Genomic DNA, 26,803 nt, shown 5'->3' on the forward strand with positions numbered 1-26,803 from the left:
ATTTAACATCTGACAGGATTGAAAAAACAATTCACACTTTGATAGTATTTATTTTCTTTATTTACAAAATTACAATATTAAAAAAGTAACAAAACAGTGAGAACATGTAAAATCAGAGGGTGTATTGGGTGAAAAACAGATCAACGGTAGAATCACAGTTGGCTTGGGATGTTCTCTGACTTGCTCTAATAATATATAAAAGAAATCTGTCATCAGTTGAATCTTCACAGTTTGTCAGCATCAGGTTACATATGAACATTACATTGTGATTTCCTACACACTCCTTGAGGTTTTCTGGTTGTCATGGTACCAGGCAGTTTCCTTTGTAAAGTTTCGCAGCATTAGGTTTGCATTTGGATGAACGCAAAGGAATTGACTCAAAAATAAGCTTTTTCTGTAAAACAGTATAACATTTAAAGCTGCTCGATAAAGACAAAATAATAATGATTATTGATTTATATCAGTTTGTTATATATATTTCAAGTCCAGTTAAGTCTATTCACAGAATAAAACTGTTGATGCAATATTTCTCATCAAGTGTGAATAAAGTCCAGTGACCACCACAAAATAAGAATTGACTGCAAAATGTTTCATTTAGGACTGAAAATGACTCATGTTATTATCATTTTGTGATGTAGCTTCACTATCTTTCAGTCTAGTTTTTCCTCCTCCAGACTGCGTTTCAGTTAACGGATTAGTTGACATATCTGAGCTTATCTGACTGATGAACTGTAAGATGTTTGGTCCTGTTCACATTAAGAATGACTTACTGTGTTGTGTGTGGAAATGTTTAGAGAAAGTACCGACAGTGAAGTCTTAATTATTGTCACAGTGTATTGACAGAGGTATTTGAACACCAATATCTGAGTCTATGAATTCTGATCAGTCCTAGTTGAGGTTTGATGCACCGTACAGTCATCCAAACAGTTTCAGTTCAATACATTTGAACTTTACCACCATGTTACAGATGCTCTACTCTTTAGCTATTTTAAAAGTACCTTGTTTCACAGCATAGACATTAAATATTGACACTTTTGATATTGGAGTACTTTTAGAGTATTGTATTTTTAAATGAATCAGCAAAGAATTACAGCTGAAGCCTAAAGGTCTCTATGAGGTCTTGCTATTTCCCTTCCACTTGTATCAGTATGAATGTTTAGAGCCAAAACAGAACATTTATCAGCACAAAATGTGGCAAGAAATGCTGAATGGTGCATACTGTATGCTTCAATATTTAAAATTGTATACAACAAAGACACCAGAGTTTCGAAGTGCTTTAGACAATAGAGACTAATTTAAAAGCCTGGTTTCCTCAGCTTGTCCTAGTGTGTTGATTAATGTATCGGTTATACATTGTTAAACTTTTAGCAGAATGTTATTTTTGTTTCAAAGATTGACAGTATAGCTATAAGTAGGTTTTGATTGTTAGCAACTGACCCCAGCCTCCAGAGCATTGAGTGCATTTGCAGATTGGCATTCAACCTCTGCCCTGTTGAGTTGATCCACAGCGACAGGCTGCTCCACTGAGACACATCGGCGCTCTGAAAACACCACCATGTCTTCAGAGACTCTTTCACAGGGACATGCTTTGTAAAGCCATGTGGGCTGCTGGAGGGAGCTGGATAACGTGAAGTAAAGGTTCAGGAAAACATTGTGTAGACACAAAATACATCGACAACAACAAAGAGGAAATGTGGCCAAATGTATTGATAAATGTATTATTATAAAACTAAACATCTGGCATAAAAAATTGACGTATATGTCGATTTTTAAAACCTCCCGATTCTAAAATATTCAGAAACAAATTGGCCATTTAAAAAAAAATCCTGATACTTTTTTTTATTTAATTGGTGTCACTTTTGGACATTTCAATAAGCCGGCCAGCAATTAGGCTTAATTCTAATGTACAGCACTGGCGAAATGTTGCAATTTTTGCAACACATGACTAGTGCTAATGCTAACATTAGTTTCATTGTAGAGTAATTAAATATCCATGTATTATGTTAATAAAGGATATCATGTTCTCTTGCTGGAGATGGGTGAGGAGTTTCTCCACAGGTGCGTAGCGTCGCAGCGTTGAGATCGAGCCCACCATCAGCAGCTTGTGTTTCGCCCTGGTGATGGCTACGTTCAGACGACGCCAGTCCTTCAACAACTCTCCTAACTATGAAAGGAGAGGCAGCAGATAGAGGTTATCATTCAGATACTTCTCTCCTGTTCATATGCTTGTTGACTGATGCACATTTTGTGGCACAGAGAAGAGGAAAAAGAGGAAAAAAAAGGGAACTAGAGGGAGAAACACTTACATTTCCATCCTCTGAAGTGCTCCTGACAAAAGAAAAAATTATCAGACTTTTGTCTCGTCCTTGGTATCTGTCGACTGTATTCACCTCCACACCAGCGAACGCAGGGGACAGCAGCAGAGCAGAGATACTCTTTAGCTGCTGTCTGTAGGGGGCGATCACACCAATATCACTGGGCTTACAACCCGCCTGGAGAAAAGTGAAATATCCAGGGGTTAGTAAGATAACTAGCCGTATCAAAACTTGAGCACCGCTTGGGAAACTGATGTACCTTTATGAGCAGTGACAGCAGCTTGTGAATGAGAGCCGCCTCGGTGTGGTTGCTGACGCCTCCCTGCCCCACAGACTCCAGTGCTGGCACCTACATTAAGCAGTGGAGAAAAACAAGATGTTGATTAGCACACCTTGATTCTTTTTTCACAATAACAGCCCTATTAAAAGAGCAATATTGTTTCATGTAAATCACTTTATTTTACAGTTAAAGCAGCTTGACCTTTACCAAGAAGCAGAAAAAGGCTTTATTATTGCGTTTTCAAAAGATAGCCAAATGTGTCTATGAAAACATCTTTAAGGCGTATCCAAACATTTTAGTACAAAACTATCTAGATGGAAGATGCTTGACTATCGTAACAGAAGTCATTTGTATGCTGCATGACATTCACAGAAGCTTTAGACAAATTAAAACTAACTAGCACCTTTATTAAAAGCTTAAATATTCCAGTGAAATATCAATAGCTTCTGCTTGACGTGCACTGTACAGTATATTCCACGCACCATGGAGCAATCCAGGAAGCAGACAGGGTGGCTGGGCAGTAACGTGTTTTGTATCCAAGCCAGGTCGAGCTCTGGATGAGTCTCAGCGTACGCACTGAGCTCTGATTGGACGGACAGCAGGAAGGGCAGAGTGAGCAGGGACGAGGCCGTCCTCTCCGATCCACACTCCAGACGGCCCTCATACATCAGGGAGTTACTGAGAGACATGATCTGCCTGGAAACACAGAGCACACACACATGATTATAGAGTGGGAAAGCTTTTGTTTATTTGTCACTTTTGCCATGTTGTCACATTAATATATTTCTCTTCAATGCTAAAGCAAGCATTACCAGTTTATCTTAAGATCAAATTATATTCACAACAAATAAACGGGAACATATTATTGAAGCAAGCATTGTTGTCTGTGATTGCATTTGTACCTATTCATCCGGTACTGTACATTGAGTTGGACCACTGCTTCATCATGGAGCTCAAGTCGCTTAAATAGACTTTCATCCATGCCAAGTGACCTGGAGGAAAAAAAAGAAAGAAATGTAAAACTGTTGTTTATATTAACTCCCAAACTCACATTCACATGTTGAAGCTTGACCTTAACTTAATGTGAAAACATTTCTCATGTTTTAACTTTATAAAAGACAAATAACTTAAATAAATGTTATTAACACAGAATTCTTGTATTGTTTTATCAACATACACCATCTGCAAACACACACACGCACACACTTTACCTGGCCTCCTGATTTTGCACTATTGGTGGCAGCTGTTGGTGATCTCCAACCAGGACGAATCTCTTGGCGTAGAGCAGCGGTCCCAGACAGATCGGCTGGCTGATCTGTGAAGCCTCGTCTATGATGCAGAAATCAAACCGCCGACGTGTGAATATGGGATGCTTGATGCCCATACAGGTGGTTGCCACTACCAGCTAGACAGAAAGACACAGACAGAGAGACAGGATTGTTATGAATGGTAAAAGAAAGAACTCACTTTATGGAAGAGTTTTCTTTTTGTATTATGATGTTTACATAAAGTCAGTTAAAGCTGTTGCAAAGAAGAAATTGTAAAAATATTCCATAAACGAACTCCTCACCTCCTTGTTATAAAGCTGCTCCAACTCTGACAGAGATTTAACTCCCTTCTTTCTCGCACTTTCCTCTGTGTAAGGCAGGATGTCTGGATGAACCTGGAGAGGGCAGCAGATACAAGAGAAAAAGTCAGAGGGTTCTAAATAAAGAGTTGTAGGCTGCGATTGAACACTGTTTTTTGCTTAGGAAGGTTTCTAACATTTAGCATAGAGTATACTTGACAAATCCTTAACAAAGAAAACGGGATAATGCGATCCCACAATTTCTTGTTGCATCTCCATGTCAGACTCACGTCATTAAAATCCACTTTCCGCAAATGTACGTAGACTTGTCGGGTCAGAATCTCTTAGCACCTTGATTGCCTTATTCTGAAGTCCTTATGAATTGTCCTTCACATCTTTCCTTGACACCATGACGATTAACGTCGAGGTCAAGTCTATTTTGACCTATTTTTCGTACTTTACTTAATATAATGAATAACAGCCACCTTCAGCCCTTGCCCAAGACGCAGAAATCCAACCCGAAAACGCTTTAACTTCAGCAGGATGTTGTCAACAGCAGAGTGGGTGTAGCTGGTCAGCAACACGCTGAACCCACACGCGTGAAGGATGCGAACCTGAAAGAGTACAGAGAGGTGGAGAAGAGAGAGTAAGAGCTCTGTTCTCACTGGGAAGGAGATCATTTCCATCTAAGTTTACAGATCGTGGTTAGGAGTTTACCAGGGTGCAGATGGTTGTGGTTTTGCCCGTGCCTGGCATGCCGACGATCAGCGTGTAGTCTTTAGATAACAACACCTTCTTCATGGCCTGCTTCTGGGGTTTGTTGAGGCCTACACACACAATCACAAATGCATCAATTGAACCGACAGCCATTCTCTATTGTCTTCATGTAAGAAAGTCATTAATAATTTATTAAATGTTAGAAAAGGTTAAACTTAAAAAGTATGAAACTATAACTGTGCAGTTTTTGGGGATTAAATGGTTACCCTACAATAACTGAAAGTAAAACAAAATGTAATATAGAAATGGGCAAAAATAAATAATGAGACAGGCAGCGTGGAAGAACAGAGCAGGTTACAGAATATCTGTCTCACCTTTGAGGATGTTGGCCACAGTGTCCTTGGCCTCTCTTGGCAGAACAGAGCTGAGGTTGGAAATAAACTCTGGAGGACGAAGGTCAACGACCAGCTCCCTCAGACGATCACTGCAAATATAAAATGCAGGACGCCATCATCTTCAATGTCACCTAGTTCATTTCCTCCATACATACTATGCCATGATAACTTTGCATTGTTGCATTTTGCTGTGCCTACCTGTCCTTACTGTTTTCCATCAGTCTGGAGAGATTGGTGAGGTGAGTGCTGAGGCCCACCACACCTTCATCAGCGTCCAATCGAAACAACACACCACTGAACTTAGACAGGTCTCTAGAAAACACAATGAACAGCAAAACAGGTGTTCATCAGGTTATTGACTTTTAAATGAGCAGCTTGTAAAGGAAAAGTCCAACTATTGACTGTCCTAGAGTCCATCTTTGGTTGAAATATACTTCAGCAAACATGTTTAGAGAGAGCGAGAACGGCCAAATATTCGAATAAACGACATGGGGAAATCAATTAGCACCAGATTATGCAAATAAGGGCAGAAATGCAAAAGAAAAAAACCTGCAGCCTATATATACACACCAGTTGTGAAGTTGATATGGCTCCTTTTTGTGTGTTTTGGAGCTTATAAAAACTTAAATCTGGGTTCTTTGCTGTGTTGGTAGTGCATCCCACCACACAGCATCTTCAAAGCATTTCTCTGTTTTTTGCTGGCCTACAGATTTGACAAGTAAGCTTTACACAATCCAGAGTCGATGGAGAGTACTAAATCGTTTTCTCCCACAGAAGGGGTGGGACTTAATTGCATCTCTTTGAGGGTTTGTTTTCACCTGTCCAGAGTGCAGCTGATCGATGTCCTGCTGACCTCACACAGGTATCCTGTTGCTAAACCAACCAGACGACCTTCCTGGTCGCTAACAACGATACGATCTCCGCTGGCCAACCCGCTGCTGACCAAACCCTTCTGTGGCACTGCGCTGCTTCTCTGGAAACTATGGAGGAAAACCCCTTCAGACTGCACGGTCACCGGACCGCTCAGCTGCACATTCCCCACACAGCTCCCATTCTTCTCACTGGAAAAACAGATCAGAAAAAGCAAAGGATGCATATTAAGTATAATACAGTATGAATGGGCTGGTTTTATGGCAGGTGTTGAATGTAATCGAAGTGTTTACATGTCTTTTTACCTCTCCTCCGGCGTCTCAAGCCACACACGCTTTCTGCCGTTCTTGGCCTCCATGCTGCCAGCCTCAAGGCAGCAGAGCAGCAGCCAGTGGGAAAAATAGCTTAGATGAGGTGGGATCAGGTGACCCGTCTCCTGCTGTAGGAAGTCACGCACAACGTCCTCACAGTCGTCTGCAGAGCTGCCATCAAGAGACCTGAAGGTAGAGAGAGGACAGTTTAGTTTAAGTTCAGTCGCACAATTAAAAACACACAAAGATAGATGAAATACAATGCAGGAAGAAGTAGAGAAGGAGGAAACGGGGGCAATAAGACAGGAAGTTGTGAGAAAAAAAGAGAAAGAAAGCTAACCTTTCGTATAAAGCACAGTTTCTCTGCTGAGGACAGTACTGGCAGGTTTGTCTGTCGGTCAGGATGTCAGGAAGTCGAGTCAAACGGCTCCGCTTCGCCTCTTTCTTCACACAGTTGTGAATGTGATGAACCAAAGTGTTCCTCAGCTTCAGCAGCTCTGAGACAAACAGAGTTCAGCATAAAAGGTGATGAAGGAGATGCTGCTGTGGATTCATCATTATTTCAAGCAAACAAAATGTGATTGTAAATTAAGGTTCTGGTGGTAAAATAATACACGTATGATAATATCGTTTAAAAATATCAAGGCACTCTTAAATAATTGAGTTAGTTAGATAGTTTGCTTCTTCCAACGCTCCACACACAAATAATGATTTGATTATGATTAAGTGATGAATATATGATACATAAATATTCAATTGTGACACCCCTAGAGAGAATAAAATCATACATTTAAGAAAGGATTGTACAATAATTAATGAAATAGAAAGATGTTTTAATATGATTGTAAACAGCTGGTGTTGGGCAGGTTGTAAACGTGTGTGTGGACCGTACCTCTGCGGTCCATGTGGCCGGCCACCACAGGGTGCAGGTTGCCGGTCTTCAGGTAGAGCAGGAAGCCAGCTTCAGAATTGTATCTCTCCAAGCTCATCAGAGTGTAAAGAATCACCTACACACACACACACAAAAGGCTTATTCAAGGTTTTCAAGGTTTCAAGGCTTGTATTGTCATGTGTGCATAGTTACAGTATAGTTATGACAATGAACATCTTAGGGCACAGGCTCCTCCAACAGTGCAACACAATAAAACAGATAATAGTGCAAGTAAATAGAATATAATAGAAACAGAATATAATAGAAACAGTGCAATTATAACTATTTTGTATATCCTGTATGTTTATATTAGAAAAATACATATTGTATCCTGCGCTTCTGCTTTCAACATGAAGATGTTTACAGAATCAAAATGCCTTCATATCAGTCAATCCTAACAAAGTTAAAAGTAATCTACAGAGAACACCAACCTGACTGCGATGCTCTATGGAGTTTGACTCTTTCCCAGTTTTCAGCTCCAGGGGGATGGTCTTCTCCTCCAGCCTTCTGCAACTACCACTTCCTGGTTTTTGGATTCGTACCCGTGCCGTCACGTCGATTTTCCCTTTCAGACCAAACCTGGGTGACCACACATTCTCCTCTATATCTGCCAGCTCTGCTACCGTGACAACCATCGCCGAGTCCTGACATCTGCCTGGTGCTTTGCTGTTGCTAGGGCTGAGGTGATTGAAAGAGAGGCAGATTATCATCTCTTTAAAGTAACGAATCCTTAGTAGCAATCAATAAGGCTTTCGATAAAAAAATATTTGAATAGTCATTTTCTTGTTATAGTAATTATTTAATGCAAAAATTGCAGAAAAACACAGTTTTCAACCTCTAAAATATGTTAATTGCCTGATTTTCTCAGTTTTATGTCATATTAAAAAAAAATACAGTTTGTAATGGACTGACAAAACAAGATATTTAAAAGATATCACCTTGAATCAACATTTCTCTAGAATAAAAAAAGTAATCTAGAAAATATTTGGCAGATTAAACAATATTGAATGGCCCAAAAGTGTGTGTGTCAAATAGCCCGTCAAACAACCCCTGGCTCTGTATGTATGTGTATGTGTATGTATACGTGTGTGTGTGTGTGTGTGTGTGTGTGTGTGTGTGTGTGTGTGTACATTTTGATGCTGATGGCTTTTGGCGATGAGGAGCTGAGGTACTGCTTTGCCCAATGCTCCAGTGAGGGCAGATAATCATGCAGTTCCTGCTTCATCTCTTCTTGACTCACACCCAAACTGTACCTACAGACAAAAAGATGACAAACAAAGAAATAACTGAGCAAGACAGAAACTAATTTCAACAAGTGAAATACGGAAAGCCCCTTTTTGCTGTTATTTAGTTAATGATTACGTTTTTTTTGTAAAAACGCAAATGTTATAATTTCACACACGAAAAAGGTCTGCAGCAGCCTATTGGGTATAATCGAACCACTTACATATCTACCAGGTACTGAGGACTGCATAGGGCTTGGTCTGCCATTTTAGTCAGTGTCTCCAATGAAAAGTCTTTAGCTCTAGCTGCCCTCTGGAAGACCTCATGGACAATGGTGCCATTCAGCATCTGTTTGGAGCCACCATCAAAAGTCTACATCGAGGGAGAGAGAGAAACAGAGAGAGCAGGAGGTATTGTGGTAAGTGTACTGTCCAAAAAACATGAAAGCACAGGTAGTGATAATATAGTTAGTGAATCCTCTTACCTTGAACATGTCTGCCAGTACTGCACGCCTCATGCAGCGGATGGAGCTCGAGATGCTGGTGCCTGAGATAAGGCTGTCAGGCAGTAAAACCAGGAAGCCCTGCTCCCTGTCCACCACCCAGGACTCCCCGTCAGAGACCCCCTCCAGATGCACCACATCCCCACAACACACTGGGGTCATCTCCCTGCAAACACGCAAGGAGTTATTACTTTATACAGATATAAAGAGACACACAAATATGCATAATGAAGACATAGAAGCAAATATACAGAAATACTGTCTTTAATTAAAGTTGAGAAGTCAGTGATTCCTCCAAAAATCTGGGCTGCACCTGGGCAGGGAAAAAGCGATTTACGATGCGGTGAAAAAAGGATTTGAATAAGGCCTTTTCCAGACTAACAGGTCAAGATTGAGTTTAGCACTACAGATCAAAACCACTTTTGAAGGTGGTTTGAAATGCAATTAAAATACAATTGCTAAGGGTGTCTTTTACAACAACACACACAATGGGCTAGTTTGCGTGGGGCCGCACACTTCTTGCTGCACTTTTAAATGTTGCAAAGACTTCAGCAGGGAACATTGCATCACATCAACTCATGAAGAAGAGTTGGTGACACATAAAGGACTGAACACTTCATAAACCTGATGGACAGTCTTGCAGTCTGAACATAGCAACAGTGTTAACAGACAGAAGAACACAGAGCCGTACCATCCATCTTTCAGCAGACACGTCTCAGTTGGATGTTGAGATTTGAAGCATGTGATGGTCAGGGTTTTTTTGGCAGGCTTCTCCTCCACATCTAACACCCAGTAGCGGTTGTTAAGTCCTCCAGAAAGAATCACATGGTCTGGCACCTTGCTGTATGAGCAGACAGGATGTATATCAGATAAGCTTGAGTTTTCTTGAAATCGTCATGCATCATTTCCCCAAAAAACAAAGACATTGCACACCTGAAGAATAAACCTATCATTTCTTGTATCCTTGGGAACTTTCCAGTTACAAACTCACTTTCCTATGAGGTTACTAAAAGTCACACACGGATTTACTAACACGGCTTTTCACCATCTTATCTGTGACAAAATCAAGTTCTTAAACCTGCATATAGTCCCCATGTGTTACATGCTCTTCCCCCTCTGCTATTGACATGAGCCAATTTGAATCACTCTCTGCAGCACTCTCTGTGTGTTTCTTACCTCTGTGTGTTTCTTACCGTGGTTTTTTGGATTTCTCCTCTATGACAAGACCTTCATTCTTGTCCATCAGGTCATCAAACCAGCTGTCGTCCACCATCTCTTCCACAGGACCGCTTGACGTCATTCCTGGATTTTCCACTGTTCAAAGAAATTATCATAAAACCGTATCATAGAAACTAGCTAAATAGGAATTTTGAATTCCTCGTCATGTTTTCATATGAAATAAACAGCTCGTTAATCCTTCTCTACTCACCTTGGTATTCTTCAATTTTGCATGTATACTGTATTGATAAACTATTGATCTATTAGAACTCAATCAGCTTACCTCCAGCCTGCTGCTGATCAGATGATGTCGGGTCGTCTCCATTGGATGTCCGTGCTGCTGTTGTAGCTCCTGCCCTTTTAAGGTCAAACTCTCCTGGCTCTACACTTCTCTGCATTGCAGGTGAGATACTTTGCACACTAGGTTTATGCATGTGAGCAGTAAGAGTGTGAGTATCTTTATCCGGACGAGTGTGTAGGTTTCCATTTGCTTTCTGCTCCGTTATCACAGTAAAACCAGCATCTTTCTCCTTTTCATCTCTCTCTTTCTGATGTGTTCTCTGTTCCTCTAAAACGTTTCCCTTATCATTAGAGACACACTGACCCTCTGATTGGTCACCGGGGCAACGAGGTGTCCTCAAAGGGCCAACTGGCTTTGCTGGATTGGCATTTCTTGGTCTTTTGGCATTGTGAGACTCTTGAGGAGGGCTGATGACTCTTTTCACGGAGGCAGAGCATCCCTCTTCCCTCTTTGTGTTTCCTCCCTCCTCGCCCATAACTCTCCGTGCTCTTTGACCTTTAGATCGGGGACTACGACAGATGGGTGACAAGTGGCCAAATTTCTCCAGACCCGCCGCCAAACCTCTGCCGGGCCGGGGGCTCAGTCGACCTCCATCACTGGATGAAGAGGACGAAAGCTTGATCTGACTGTCGGGGGTCTCGGGCACAGAGAGGAGGAGATCTGGGGAGATGGGTTGAAGGTTTTCCAGATCCCAGAGGATGCTCCTCTTTAAAGGGGAGTGGGGTCTTAACTTGGAGGTTTCGCCATTTTTTATCTGAGGTTCAGTCCTGGCAAGTGCAGTGCCAGTGACGGGTAATTTTGCGGAAGACAACACGTCCTAAAAGCAACACAGTCAAATTAGTAAATGGTAATATATATATAATTAATTCTCTGTTTATGTGAATCAAAGAAAAATGCATTAAAGCACAATAAAAAAAGAACATTAAAAAAATTAGAGTGAAGCGGAACCAACTTCAAAAAGGTGAACACTGTGTTTAAGAGAAAAGAAGAATTTACTGGCCACGAAAACAAAAATACAAAAGCACAGAACCTCTGAACCTATGTTCACCACCGTCAGTAGTCAACTGCCTCCGCGACATCAAAACCTGGATGTCAACAAATCTACTGAAACTCAATAAAAACAAAACAGAGCTCAGAGTTGTGGTCCGGAAGGTCGGAGATCTCCTCCTCACCGTCGATGGCTGCTCCATCCACCCTTCTCTGGACTCTAGCCTCACCTTCAACTCCCACATCAGGTCTACTGTCAAAACTGCTTTCTTTCACCTTCGAAACATCTCCAGACTCCGGCCCTCTCTCCCCGACCGCGTTGCAGAAACATTAATACATACCTTCATCTCCTCTCGCCTGGACTACTGCAATGGAGTTCTGTTCGGGGTGACCAGCAAAGCCCTGGCAACACATTACCCCCACCCTCATCCACCTTCACTGGCTCCCGGTCAAGTCACGCATCCAGTACAAACTCCTCCTGCTAACTTACAAATCTCTCCACTCCCTAGCCCCTGCATACATCTCTGACCTCCTTCAGCCCTACACCCCCTCTCGTCAGCTGCGGTCCTCCGACAACGGGCTGCTCTCCATCCAGCGCTCCAAGCTGAAAACCTTTGGCAACAGAGGCTTCAGTGTCTCAGCCCCCACCCTCTGGAATGCTCTCCCCTCAGCTATCAGGAATGCCGACTCTCTGGACACTTTCAAAAAACAATTCAAACACCATCTGTTCACTCGGGCCTTTGGCCTTAGCTAAAATGCAGTACCCAGCAACCTGTTATTTTTCTAACCTGTGTATCTGTGTGACTATTATTATTTTGTTGTTTTGTTTCCCATTGTAAGCGTCCTTGGGTCTCTTGAAAGGCGCTATAAAAATTGAAATTATTATTATTATGTTATTGTTTTTAGAGTTGATTGTTTTTTATTTGACTAATATATGCACATTAACATTAATGATATCTCAAATTGTTCATCTCCCAAATAATCAACAATTAAAATAACTTATAATGTCTACATAAGGTTTATAAAAGGTACTGACTTATAGAAATAAAGGAATCATAACAAATTGAAAAGAAGAGAGAGAAACAATTAACGAAAAAAGAAAATATACCTTCTGGTGATTTTGGGAGAAGAAAGATAAGATGTTCTTCTGCCCTCCTGGCGCCTGACAGAAACAAAACAAACATTTAGAAATATTTTACTGGTGCTTTTAACCCTCGTTTTTAGTCAAACTGAGCATATGGTTGAAATGAAAGCAACATTTCAGACTGTAGAAAAGCTCTTCCTACACATAAGCTTCCCTTTAAGTCATCAGTTACAAAGGATGTGTCATAATCTTATGGTTTATGTCTAAATGAACACGAAAAGAATCACAACACATGCAAGTTACATGTATATCCAATAGGCAATTAAGAACCTGATATATGTTGTTGTTTGTATTTAACTGTGTCAATAAGGTGTTTTATCTTTGTGATAAATGCCAATAGTAGGTGAATTATTACGTTCAGTATTATGGGCTACTGTATATAAGTCTCATTTGAATTCAGGCTCATTATTTGACAAATGCATCTTAAGCTCATTGTTATTATTTTGGGCACTGGGGAGATCTCATGCACATTATATACATTACTCTATTGGTTTTAAACCTTTAAAACACTTCCTTACACTACAGTGTTGGCAAGGGGGAACACATGCTGCATTCATACACATCAAACAAACCAGGCAGAGCAGAACTGAGCTAAAAAGAGACTGAAGGGCTAATGATCGGTGACAGCTGCTACAACTAACCGTCTGATTAGAGGCGTTTTTAAGAGTTACTGTTGACGAGAATTCCTCGTCATGTTTTCATATGAAATAAACAGCTCGTTAATCCTTCTCTACTCACCTTGGTATTCTTCAGTTTGGTCCTGTTCATGGTGTCTGGTTAAACACAGCCAGGTGTCTGTATTTATCTGCGTTTCTTCGCTAAAGCTGTTTATTAGCGATATGCTTTGAACGAACGGATCAACGGTGTTGTCAACGGAAGGCTAACCTCCTCGGCTTCTGCAAACGACACAGAGACTATTTTACCTAACTTTAAACTTCTCTGCATCTCCACAGCAGGGGACTGCGTGAGTTAGTGTTGACTTCACTAACAACGGTACTGTTCCGTGACAACCACCGGACTGTTTCAATGTTTTGCAGCCATCTTCTTGGTGGTCTTTAAGCTGTCTCCAACGTCTGGCGCGCCAAAGTTTTAGTTTCGCGCAACGGAAGTGGCGACAGAGCACTTCCGCTTAAACATATTTAATCAGAGGCAGAATAAAAAAAACGGTTACCTGACCAAACTCTAAAAGTAATAATTAATCGTTATACATTTAGTTAAATAATTAAACTAAAAATTATTGACCACACTCATAGTTCCTATATTCAATGCAAAACATATTATATTATTGTTAAATGACAAACAACACTCTGTTAACCAAGCATAGATGTCTAGCAGGGGACTCTGAATGAGGCTTCCTTCATCAATGGCTCTGTAATTACATTTCCCCCCATCATATGTAGCCTATTTATTTTGTATCCTTATTGTTGTGCAAATAAGCTAAACTAAAAACAAAGCAAAAAATCCTATTAGTGAAGACTTTGTTCCAGGAAACTGGAAATTCTATAAAATCTTTAATTGAGGCAAATAGTTTTTTAATATCGGACTTTCAACTAATAGCTAATGTGCCTTTATAAATTAGAGTTCATTAACATGATAACATGCTCCTTTCTCAAGTGCAAACCTTTTCAACCTGTATTGCATCATATGTTTGGCAGAGTAATGCTACTGTAGCATAATAGGCTTTTGGAAGATAATGCATCTCCATAAAAATATGTGTTGTACTGTTTATGTTTAATGTGCAGCGTTTAAAACCCTATTTCCTCAGGCAGGTATTTGGGTATGTGGTATATAAAGTATAGTATTTACCTCATGTGCTGTAGGTAGGTCACTTTCTTTTCCAGATCAGGTTCCACAGTTCACAGTTCTGGTTGATATTCCATTATTTGTCTTTTAATATGGACTTTGAAACAACTGTTGCAGAGTTTATGAGGCAGTTGATCATTAGTCCCACCCTCCTGTGCTCTTATCTTTGGAAAATAATGAGTAGACTCAGGGACAGTTTTATCATGCAGGCCATAAGACTGTTCAACTCCTGAGCTCTGCTTAGTGCATTGATTTATAATACTGCAATACTCATCTGTGTATAGGACACTTTTTTAATTATATGTTCATACAATAAAAAGCACTTTATTATTTTGTACAGTTTTTTATTTTACAGTCCATCTTATCCATGTATATAGTTTATTTATTCCTAGATTTTACTTGCACCATTGCGTTACTTGCACTATTTTATTGAACTGCGCAACTAACCCTAGAAATCAGCTCAGGGATTGGACAATTTGAAATTGTTTGAGAAAAGTATTGTTTGTTTTAATTAAAAAAAGATACAACATTTACAAACACACTTTAGGGCATTATAGACAAAATTATTACATTTTGAGGTCAGTTAAAATGCCGACTTCCTTCCTTCTTCTTTTTACCTTGTTTGACAAGTTTAACAAAAAGAGGTTTGAGAAATAAGTGCGCTGAACACAAATGAGACCATTTATATTAATTTGTCCATAATTAGTAGTCCATGATCCTACAGTACAAAACATTAGGAACAACGTGGATGAAATGGTGTGAGTTTTTATCTTATCCATTTCCTTCTCTCAAATAAATACCATGGAGTACGTCTAGATATTCTCTCCTGTGTGTGTCTTCATATGAATAAGTAAATGGGATCGCCGAATGAAACTTTTCCCACAAGCGGTGCAGCTAAACGGCCTTTCCCCTGAATGCGTCTTCATGTGGCGTGTGAGATTAGACTGAGCACTGAATTTCATATCACAAACAGTGCAAATGTAAGGTTTCTCACCAGTGTGAATTATGGTGTGCTTGATGAGATCTGCCTTCTCTCTAAAACTTTTACCACAGTCGGTGCAGCTGTGAGGTTTCTCTCCCGTGTGGATTCGTATGTGGGCGTTCATGTTTCCCACTTGTGTGAACCCTCGGCCACAGAAACTGCATGTGTGCGGCTTCTGTCCGGAGTGAGAGTTCATGTGAATCTGAAGGGAAGAGCGCTGGATGAAGCTTTTACCACACACACCGCAACTGTAAGGTTTCTCTCCTGTGTGTGTCTTCATGTGGCGAGTCAGAATGGATTTAATACTAAAGGTCTTGTTGCAAACGCTGCAGGTGTACGGCCTCTCTGCTGTCTCGTGCTGAGGATCCTTCATGATGACACCTCCACCGTCTCTCCATTCATTGTCGCTAGTTTCACTCATGTTAACGTCACTGGCTGATAAACCACAGTCTTCTTTCTCAGCTTCTGATTTCTTGACCTGTTTACATGAGCTGCTGCCGGGAAAATTGTCTTCTTTGTTATCCATTTCTTGGTTTTGGTGTGGGAACTGAATTCCATCTTCCTCATTGCTTTGCACATGAACTATATTGAACGCTGTTTCTTTTGCATCAGCTTCCTCTTGCTGCTTTTCACCTGCCGGAGCAGACCACAGGTTCTCCTCCTGCTCCACTTTGATCTCCAGGGGCTCCTGGTCATCCTCACCCTGGTCAATCTTTCTCTCACAGAGATCCTGCTCAGAGGGAGCGTATTTTACCTGGACAGAGGGCTGCAGGGGGGCTGAAGGGGAACACACAGAAAATAAGTACATTATTGAATATTTCGGTTTTTTGTTTTTAACAGACAGGTACATGAACATGTTTTTCAGCAGCCTATAAGAATTTAGCATTTTGATGTCCTTATTAAGTCTGAAAACATGGTAACAGCAACCATATTAGTACAGCCTTTTCACAACACTACAACATGTGCAATAATGTTTTTTCTTTTTTTTTAGAACCCTACTACTTGACTGGATGATGGACAGAAACATAATCACCAACTAATAAGATAATCAATGAATAATTTAAGTGATTTGTCCTAAAAATATGGCAGAAAATGCTTGGCTTCTTTTAGCCCTTCATCTAAGGAGATTTCCTGTTTCTTTGTATATATATTAAACTGAAAATAGGGTTTTGAACTATCAAAAGGCCACCTATTAGTTTTTACCTGTGTAAGAGTTTGAAGGCAGGAAGTACTTCTTCCATGCCTGCTCAGGACAGCACTACCTTTTAATAAAGATATCCCTTTTCTAAACTGCCTGAGAAAAGAGAGGGGTAAGAGATGGTATTAAATCCCCAAGCGTGGCATATATCAAGCACCATTTTTGAAACAGAGGAGCTACAGTATTTACAGATACTACAGTATTTACAGAGCTACAGAAATGGCAAAAAAGAGCAAGCCGTATGTGGTTCTAGGTAAGAAAAGAAAACGACTGGAAATGCTCTGTTACAAGTAAAGTAACGTACCAAAAGTAAAAGTAGTAAGAATCACTATTAATGTTGCAGTACAATTGTGTGTGACATCCTATTTATACATATATTTATACTCATTATCAACAGGCTGGACATAATGTAATTCACTTTTCACAATCATTGTAATCACCTAGGGCCAAAACTGTCTTTAGTTCATCCTTACTGTTGTTCTGTTTATACATTTTATTCTTATATCCTTGTGTGACCTATACCTGTCTGGTGTTTTTCATTCTTATTGCTGTTGCTGCTATAACACCTGAATTATCTTATCTTATAGTCATCCAGGCAAGAGGAAACGAGGAGAGGAGCACCTCACAGTCCTGAGGGAGATGCACACCGCAGATCTGGCCCAGCATGAGCTGAACCGGGACCAGCAGCATGAGCTGAACCAGGCCAAGCAAGAGCTGAACCGGGACCAGCAGCATGAGCTGAACCTGGCCCAGCAAGAGCTGAACCGGGACCAGCAGCAAGAGCTGAACCTGGCCCAGCAGGAACGGCACATGCAGCTGTTCTTAGAGGATGCTGCCCGGTCGAGGGAGTTGGATCATGCGGCCTTGAGAAGGGAGGAGAATGCTCAAACACAGGCATTTCACCAAGCCTTCCTGAACACTCTTGGCCAGCTTCTAGGGGCAATGAGCAGCCCGTCTCCTCCAGCACAGGACTAGAGCCTCTGTAATTTCCATCTGCTCTCTGTGAACCTGCTCTTCAAAGTGTCTACATAAGAGTTTATAACACTGTACACCAAATCACCTCGGGCTGGCAGAGAACTCTCTGTCCATTTTACATTTATATATTCAGTTTAATATTTAATATTCCATCTGTCACATACTTATGTATATATATATAACACCTTGCTTTATATCTTGTTATTGTTCATTTGTAAATTCAACATGTATATTTTCTACTTTCTTGTTTTTTATTTATTTTATTTTATTTGTATTGTACAGTGCCATGTCTTTTTATGCTGCTGCAACACAAACACTTCCCAAATGAGGATCAATTAAGTACTTCTTATCTTATCTCTTGTTGATAAATAATTGCACCACCCAACAGCAATCATACAGAAAGAGAAGGAGGATAAGAGATCATGGGAGAAAGAGAAGGAAGGAGGAAAAGTTGCTGATACATATTTATTTTGTAATGGTATTAAGAATAATACATGATAATGAAATGAAAATGAAATAGACCCACGTTTTGTTTCAAGGTACCAACAACAAACACACACTGGCACATGTTGCCAGTAACAGCCATTATGCATCCCCTCCCCCTCAGGGATGCAAAATGGCGCTATTTACTGTGTGACCAATATTTAGGGAGTGGCCCATAAGACTGCACGCTCTGTTACATTTGAACAATGGTAACTCTGATTTAAACAGGAGTAAGGTTCCTCAGTTTTAAAGCTGTCTAAAGGTCAAAGTTCACCTGAGTGTCACTCACCTTTACATCCGGCCAGGCTTCTTCTTTGTTGCTCGATCTCCTGTTTCGAACGCCAAACATTCTCCTCATAGTCTTTAATAGTTGTTTCAAAGATGCTGAATATTTCCTCAGCTGCAGCTTTAAGTCGCTCATTGACCAAAGCTTTTAATTTCTCTGTTTTAAACATTTCTGCGGTTACAGAAAACCTCCAGACGGGCTGCGGGCTGGGTTGCCAGGTGTGGCGATAAACCAGCAATCTCATTCCTAAATCAAAGTTGTGTCAGTCAAGACACTCATCCTCTTTAAAATAATATGGGTTTAAAGATCTCAAAACATTGTCTTATATTTTTTTAATAAATCTTGTTAAAATAATTTAGCTAGGGAGAATCAGATTTGACATTGAATATTAGGTCTCCACTGCCCCTAATAGCCTAAAATCTCTAGGGCAGGCCTATGGAAAGCAACTTGGACTACATGTTTTTATTTAATCGACTCTATATTATTAAAGTATAAGCTACTATAAGGCGACATCTAATAATTCAATTAATGGATTCTTAACATGTAAAACCACTGAAAGATTGACATTGTGTATTTTGGTATATCTTAATTTGTATTGATTAGTGTGGGCGGCTTAATGAGCTTTTTGCAGAGCTAAATAGTAAAGCGGACATTGTGTTTGAATAGAAAAATTAGCTAAATATGCCATTAATACCAAGAAACCCCATTGAAAATAATAATAAAAACGGACATGGCAACACAGGCTGCAGACTGAAACTCAGGCACACAATGGACCCTCTGCAGGATGGAGCTGTGCTGCCCCCCACTGGCCATGGAACCAAACACTGAAACTCAATCAAAAGGGTTGATCATTTTCGACAAAGTATCTGACATAACATCTCAAAGTCTTTTCAACAGAGGTTTTAAACAGGTAAAATATATTTGTATGGATATTCACTTTGCAGTTTTTAATGTGAACATTTTAAAAACAGGAATTCTTTCAGAAAAATAAAACCACTTGCCAGATTTGCAGTTTCAGTGGCTGACCAGGAGATGGAAGCAGATATTAAGGTTTTCAAGATATAAGGTGAATAAAAATCACAAAACACAAGTTTCAAATCAACTTTTGCAACACTTGCCTTTATGATATAAATGACTGCTGCACTTACATTTGACACGTTTAAAAGCCAATGCAGCCAAATTAGTATTATGAATTATAATTGCTTCTGTCAGAGCTGCACCCAGACAAATTAAGTAAACAAAAATGATGTCATCCAAACAAATGCTCTTCTCAAACAGTATCCATATCTTACTCTAGGTTGTAACAATTAGCTTAATTATATATGCAGGTTTGAGGATTATATGTCAACCTAAAATATGTTAACTTATACTCATTTACATTTGAGAACGCTTTCTTACAAATATTCAATGCAATGTAAAAACGTTTTTCTCCCTATTAGCTGTTTCCTTTGTGTCCTAGCCAGGCTTTTGAAAAATACCAGAGATACCATTCATGGTATTGTTAGCTTAGACGTGAGGATTAAAGTCCTCTGTTTCAGTGTGTCAGACAATAACATGGGGGCCCCAAAACATACACACACGCTCGCTCACACACACACACACACACACACACACACACACACACACACACACACACACACACACACACACACACACACACACACACACACACACACACACACACACACACACACACACACACACACACACACACACACACACACACACACACACACACACACACACACACACACACACACACACACACACCACACACACACACACACACACACACACACACACCACACACACCACACACACCACACACACACACACACACACACACACACACACCCCATCTCAGCCATCATGTAAACTTGACATGCCAACGTGCCAGATGCTTCCACCAGCACAGAACTCACACCTCCAACTATCTCCTCTTAAAGTCCAGCTGAATATTAATATATTTAAATGCTTTTCCCCCACAGAATTAAAGGGTTTTAGCATCTGGTTACATCCTCAGCTGTTAGCCTATACATTAAAATATTAAATGTAATGTAGTCAAATAGAAAACAAGTGAAAAGAGTTTATAGATGATATGCTCACAACTGGGACTCTTGTGAATATGGTGCACATCCTGACAGTGTGTCCTGCGTGTTTACACTTCACTGTTAACGACTATAATGTAAACACCTGCAAAATACGAACCAAAAATAAAGAATTTCAGTGTCACTTTAGTTGTTAAACAGATATTTATCATATTTAGTACCTTACGTTGTCTGTATGGTGTTGAAATCCTTTTTCAAACAAAGATAAATCAGCTTTGTATTACAAAGACATTGAAAAGTGATGATAAAAAACAATCAAGCTATACTTTGATTCTAACATGCAGCTTGCATGATTTACAATAATAATAAAGAGTTTGACTTTAGGTGACCTCTGGCGTACGTTTAAAATCAGTTGATATGAATCAGCTGCAGAGCTGTCATTCCTTCACTGCCACTGAAACTCTGTTATCTCGGGGAAGCAGCAGGAATGGTCTCTGCTGCTGGCTGTGAGGATGATAGACAGTCAACTATTGTGACTTGTGGCATATTTACTGCATTGACTCAAAATGTTAGTCACTCATTTCCATTCTTTGGTGCATAATGTATTTATTACAGGCCCCTAGTGTTTCCCTTACTCCCAAGAACCTCTATCAAAGGTCAAATCCAGACTGAAAGATAGCCAAAGAGAAAAGGACAGAGAGAGTTTTTGTATAGACTCATTAGCGTCATACATTAACAAAGCACCCTGAATGCCTGACTAGTTTCACATTTGATCCTTTTCTAAGTGATGAAGCTATTTAACACGCACGTCATGTGTAGCTCATTCAGCACTCCATGAAGATGTATCAGAGCATATTCGGCTTAAAGCATCTGAACTTTTTACTGAACTTATATAAAGTGAAGATGATTTAAGTAAGTTTAAAGTAGACGCTGTTCTTCTTGTTTTGACGTTAAGATCAAAATCAAAGTGAAAAAGGTTATTGAAGTTGAAGTAATTTAAAGTGGACCTATCATGCTATATTATAATAATATAGTGTAGGACCATACCTATATAAGGCATATTTATACTTTTTTTTTTTTCAAAATACCAAACAGATCATGCATTTTAGCCATGCCTCATTTCGCTCAATTTGCACTATTTTACCCCTGTTTTTGCAAGGGCAGATTCAGTGAGAACAGCACCACCTACAGGCCTGGCATATGTACTAAAGCGTCTCCAGCGGTTTCGAACGGCATTGGCCGTGGCTGTCTCCTCCTGATTGGTGGAGTTGGCCCAATAGCCGTAGCGCCACTGTCCTGACGTCAGGACAGTGTTCAAATCTGGATCAGTTTTTGTCAGATCCGTTGCAGCCCCTTTTTTAGAGATTTGGGTATGGAGGAAAATAGAGAGGGTTGTGTTTTCTGACACTTGGTGAGTTCCCTGGAACACCGGGGACACATATTCATGTATAAAAGACGTACAAAAGTGCATTTTGCATGACAGGTCCCCTTTCAGTTCAGTTCAAACCCCTGAAAACTGAGCGTAAAGCTTTATTTTGTTGACCATGGAAAGAATAGTTTTACAAAAAATATATACAGTAGTCTTAGCTTCTTATGAACTGAAGAGGTTTTATGTCCAAACCAACAGCACAGAGGTTCATCAGACAACATGCATTAAGCAAGAGTGCTCGCTTTGATATTGGCAATCATTATATTTGACAAGGCGGTCTTGTCGCCCGTCAGAGCTTTGTATTCCTGATTGCCTCTGATTTCATTTTTCTGTACATCTAGTTGTGAAAATGCAATTTCAATTTCTTGAAGCATCCTTCAGTGCATGTCTGCCTTTTCATCAGGAAAGTAGCGTCTTGCCTTTGTAGCATCAATCAAGAAATTGAGAGCAATGCAGATGAAAAGAAATATTCAAAAAAGTGTAAAGGAGAGACGGACACTGTGTGAGGCCGTGCTTTTAGCTGATTACATATTTTTCATTTGACAGTAATCTCTTCTCTTTCATCTTTAAGATTCTCCTGTGGTTTCCGTTCTGTCTCTACAGCAGGGGTGTCAAACTCAATTTCATCGCGGGCCACATTCGCATAAAGGTTGCACTCAAAGGGCCGGTTGTAACTATATAAATATATAATATATATATAAAATAATGTATAATATTACATTATTGCCTCTGAATTGGATTATTATCGGATAGGATAATAACTTAGTAATTAACTACGTCTGAAAGTAGAAGTCCAGGGCAAATAATTGCAAGTCTCTTCAGGGCGCATGTCACAAAACAAGATGCATTGTGGGACATGTAGTTTATGGGCAACCTGCTTCTGTAAAGTGGCATGTAACCGTATAATAAACGTATTATATTCTTTGCAAGCTCTTGCGGGGCCACATAAAATGAAGTCGCGGGCCGTATTTGGCCCCCGGGCCTTGAGTTTGAGACCCCTGCTCTACAGGCTGTTTAATGACACATAAACTCTTAAATCCACAAAAATAAAGATAAAAAGGATGAGCCCAGAATGCAGAAGCAGATCATTCTTTCCATGTGAGTATACTATATGTCAGAGTGTGAAAGCATTGTTGTTGACATTGTGACCTGAGGAAATCTGACCATCCCAGGTCTGCTCTCTGGATAGAGCCAAAGGAACAAAATGGCATCACGTAAATGTCATCCAGGAAGCTTCAATACTTTTTGAGAAAGGCTGAAAATGTCAGAGCAGTTCATGGTTAATCTCTCCATCGACACATTCTGGAAATGACTTGTGTTACCTTTCCCTTTTCTTTCTTCAGGAATCAGTTCGGTTCTTTCCTCAATTTCCGCCTTTTTATATTCTCCACCTCTAATTTCCTTTTGCAAATGTCTCCTTGTTGTCTAAATATACAGTATGTCAGATGATTCGTTTTTTTGTGACTTAAAGATCACCATATGGATTTCAAAGTATAGTCGCCATGATCATAATATTCCTTATTGTGTTCTCCATTCTAAAAAGCAAAAGTAGAAATAATCAAAAACGGAAAAAGATCACATAATTCAGCTGCAGTGAAACACATTGGACCATCCAAATGGTTTTATTTGATGGAAAAACATGACCATCGAAACCCAATTAAACCCAAGCATTTAATTGGTTTAAGACAATCTCATAGTCCAATACACATGTTATCATTTTGCATACAGTAGTTCCAAGAAATCCATGAATACAGTACAAAACTATACATATTCACCACTGAAGCCATTCTAATTAACATTCAATTGGTTTAATACTGTGTTTTTAAATAGTATGTAAAATAAGTTAACTATATCTCAGTGTTGAGAAATATAATAACAAGAATGTGATGTGACCTTTTTCATGTGTGTTTTTCCTACCATGCATGTCAAAATGTGATGTGAAAATGTTCTATGCTGTATAAGAAGGTGTGTGTAAAATGTCCAATATACAAAGTGAATGAGGAAAGGGTATGACCTTCTGAATTTAATGAACATCTGACACAGATGAAAGATCCTAATAAATGCAGATTTAAGTTTAGTCACCCAGAAAGCGAATGACGAAATCAAAACAGAGCAGCGCCAGGGTGGCGTCCTGCACAGCAACACCTACAAAGGTACAGTGTGTGTGTGTGTGTGTGTGTGTGTGTGTGTGTGTGTGTGTGTGTGTGTGTGTGTGTGTGTGTGTGTGTGTGTGTGTGTGTGTGTGTGTGTGTGTGTGTGTGTGTGTGGGGTAGGTAACCTTTCGCAGCTGTCAGACAGTCGAACCAACAGTTTCTTAGTGATGGGGCACAGATAAACATCCTGGATTGGGTGGTTTCCAACTGCAGTCTGAAGGGGAAGAAGAACATAATGTACACACAAAATACACAGAAATGTAATCACGCTGGCAAATATTGCACAGAGAGATTGGTTCATGTAGACAGTGAAGCAGGAGTCTACTGTAAAGCATGTTCTCAGAGAGTAGGCGTCTCACTTACCTTTAAGATGTCTTTGAACTCATTGGCATCCTGAGAAAACAGGTGTTTAGAAGAAATTTCAGGGTGGCGTCCTGCACAGCAACACCTACAAAGGTACAGTGTGTGTGTGTGTGTGTGTGTGTGTGTGTGTGTGTGTGTGTGTGTGTGTGTGTGTGTGTGTGTGTGTGTGTGTGTGTGTGTGTGTGTGTGTGTGTGATCTGTGGCAGGGGGTAGGAATTCATTATAATTAATGGGTTGATTAGAATATCATCACATAAACTACAAAAAGGGCACCCAGCACAAACCTCCAGGCTCAATCAATCATGCTCACAGATAGATCTCATGGACTGAACACAGCATGTCAGATTTACACATTCACGTTTCCTTTAATATTACAGATTTATTATCACTTGAGTGCACCTGAATTTGAGTCAAATGTAGCTTTGCAACATTTGTTTAAAACCTGTAGGTTTCTACCACTGCTCAATTTGATTGAGCAAAACTGCTCACTCACTAACAAGTCTTCTTTATTTGCATGTTGCATGCTCAGGTGTTCAAACCAGGTCAGATGTGTCTTGTGTGATCAGTGTACATTTACTAGTTTCTAGGTTAAGATTGACACCTGGAATTCATCCGAAATGGTCAGGCATTTCCCTACAAGTTGGAAAAGGAAAATGTAAATTGTGTTTTCACCAACTTTTTAAAAATGTTTCCAAAACTAATGACTTCTGTGGAGCACTGTTGTCACGATACATGATTAAAACATTATCACAATATCTTTATAATGATTTAATCTATCATTCAATTTATCTTTGACATTTTTATTGTGCATTTTTTCTCTTTGTTGGCAAATGAACTACCCTTAAATACGATGGGGAGTCTGTTACTATGACTGTACAAAAGCGTACAAAGGCTCTGGAAACTTCACATATTATAAATATTATAATCTTCGAGTGTATATAATATGATAGAAAGATACATTTTTTAAACATCAAGGTTATCACCAATACCTATATGTAAAGACACCTTGAATGTGAAGCATGGCTGCTTACTTCCCACCTTGGATGGTATTTATGTCACTGTGAGTAATGAGTGACCTTTTTAATGTCCTTTGGAGCCCTGTGTTAAAGTCAACGTATCTATGACCTTTGTTTCATGTCAGTTTGCACTTAGCTTACAGACAAAATGCAAAAAGAAGAAATATGTTCATGATTACGTTAGTCTTTGATTTGTTTTATTTCTGGTTGTGTTAAAAAGAATATAGTTTTACCTCTTCATATTCACCACTGCAACCCTGAGTTGTTGGTGTAAGAGGAGGTGGAAGGTGAGTGCATTTTTCAAGGACATCTGCACAGAAGTGAATAAAGGTTAAAAATACAAGGTTCTACTCATCATCAAGATTAAACTGGCAAGGTCACAGGCCTTTCTTTTTACCTACCATTATCTTTGAGGCTACAGTTTTGCAGCTTCAGTATTCATGAAGTGAATCATGTTGTGTATCGTGATCTTTATGATCTTTGCCATGCATCTGTAATCACCGTTCACAGTCACTGCACCGAGCAACGAGACACTACAATGGAAATCCAATTCACCAAACTGTTGTATGATAACAGCACTCTGATGATATTTGAATGGAAGTCTATCAAAAGGACATGGGAAGGCAAATGATAAACATTGAAGGGTGGAGCAATATCATCCGTAGAATATATTGAAAAGCAAATTACTGTTTTTTGTTTGAACATTTTTAGTGTGTCACGAAACAAACTCTGAAGCATTCAATAGCGTCAGGAAAGAGGCTCACTCAACTGGAACATTTATAAAAGTGGTTGTCACAGCATTTTAGGGTAATGCTGTTTTGTTTTGACCTCAGTGCCAACAAATCTCCTGTAACACCATACTACCCAGTAAATATAACACCAATGAGATGGTGTTGGAGAGATTTTTAGGTAAGCTTGAACATCTGCAAAGGCTTAAGTCACACAGAGAACTGGAGTATACAGAGGTAGGCATTTACTCAAAGCTCAAAGCACAGAAGCATTTCACAAAACAAATGAACAAAACCAAATTAAAAATATATAACAAGTGTGCAGCTGTTGTTATTGTCATGCAACAAAGACAGATTAACAGTATTGTCTGCATTGAAACATTTGATTGACTGCACTTTCTGATTTCATGTATTTTATTTATAGATCAAACCTGCAAAGATAATACAAAAATGGATGGGCTTGTTTGGAGTCAAATACAACAATGAGCATCCTCCTGTGATTAAAATTGGTACATCTCATATTGTACTTGAACAATGAGCTCTGCTGGTAGATAGAGAACACAACTAAAAGGCCTCT

General features: G+C 39.7%; 2 protein-coding genes across 2 annotated transcripts; both read right to left on the reverse strand.

Annotated features, from left to right (window-relative positions):
• Window positions 1-50: 50 nt before the first annotated feature.
• On the reverse strand, window positions 51-13,843 carry dna2 (DNA replication helicase/nuclease 2). Its single transcript, XM_034116963.1, has 25 exons — window positions 13,501-13,843; window positions 12,727-12,780; window positions 10,614-11,448; window positions 10,306-10,426; window positions 9,804-9,953; window positions 9,095-9,278; window positions 8,834-8,982; window positions 8,517-8,639; window positions 7,818-8,064; window positions 7,348-7,462; window positions 6,796-6,952; window positions 6,450-6,641; window positions 6,093-6,335; window positions 5,473-5,586; window positions 5,254-5,363; window positions 4,880-4,989; window positions 4,648-4,776; window positions 4,166-4,258; window positions 3,807-4,000; window positions 3,498-3,587; window positions 3,078-3,291; window positions 2,575-2,664; window positions 2,307-2,492; window positions 2,018-2,164; window positions 51-1,627 (listed from the first exon to the last, which is right to left on the reverse strand). The coding sequence occupies exons 1-25, from the start codon at window positions 13,528-13,530 to the stop codon at window positions 1,574-1,576; spliced, it is 4,131 nt and encodes a 1,376-aa protein (XP_033972854.1). The 5' UTR covers window positions 13,531-13,843; the 3' UTR covers window positions 51-1,573.
• Window positions 13,844-15,014: 1,171 nt separating this feature from the next.
• LOC117471384 (zinc finger protein 32-like) lies at window positions 15,015-18,733 on the reverse strand. Its single transcript, XM_034116351.1, has 2 exons — window positions 18,493-18,733; window positions 15,015-16,324 (listed from the first exon to the last, which is right to left on the reverse strand). The coding sequence occupies exons 1-2, from the start codon at window positions 18,731-18,733 to the stop codon at window positions 15,378-15,380; spliced, it is 1,188 nt and encodes a 395-aa protein (XP_033972242.1). The 3' UTR covers window positions 15,015-15,377.
• Window positions 18,734-26,803: the final 8,070 nt, after the last annotated feature.

The sequence above is a fragment of the Trematomus bernacchii genome, unplaced genomic scaffold, assembly GCF_902827165.1.
Source record: "Trematomus bernacchii unplaced genomic scaffold, fTreBer1.1, whole genome shotgun sequence".
In the NCBI taxonomy this organism is placed as follows: Eukaryota; Metazoa; Chordata; class Actinopteri; order Perciformes; family Nototheniidae; genus Trematomus; species Trematomus bernacchii.

Coding starts and splice junctions, on each gene's coding strand:
- dna2 (XM_034116963.1), bottom strand. CDS start 13,530: ATGAACAGGACCAAACTGAAGAATACCAAG. Junction 7,463..7,817: donor CCATAGAGCATCGCAGTCAG/GTTGGTGTTCTC, acceptor GTGTGTGTGTAG/GTGATTCTTTACACTCTGAT. Junction 6,642..6,795: donor AACTGTGCTTTATACGAAAG/GTTAGCTTTCTT, acceptor CTCTACCTTCAG/GTCTCTTGATGGCAGCTCTG.
- LOC117471384 (XM_034116351.1), bottom strand. CDS start 18,733: ATGAGATTGCTGGTTTATCGCCACACCTGGCAACCCAGCCCGCAGCCC. Junction 16,325..18,492: donor AAGCCTGGCCGGATGTAAAG/GTGAGTGACACT, acceptor GTTCCCCTTCAG/CCCCCCTGCAGCCCTCTGTC.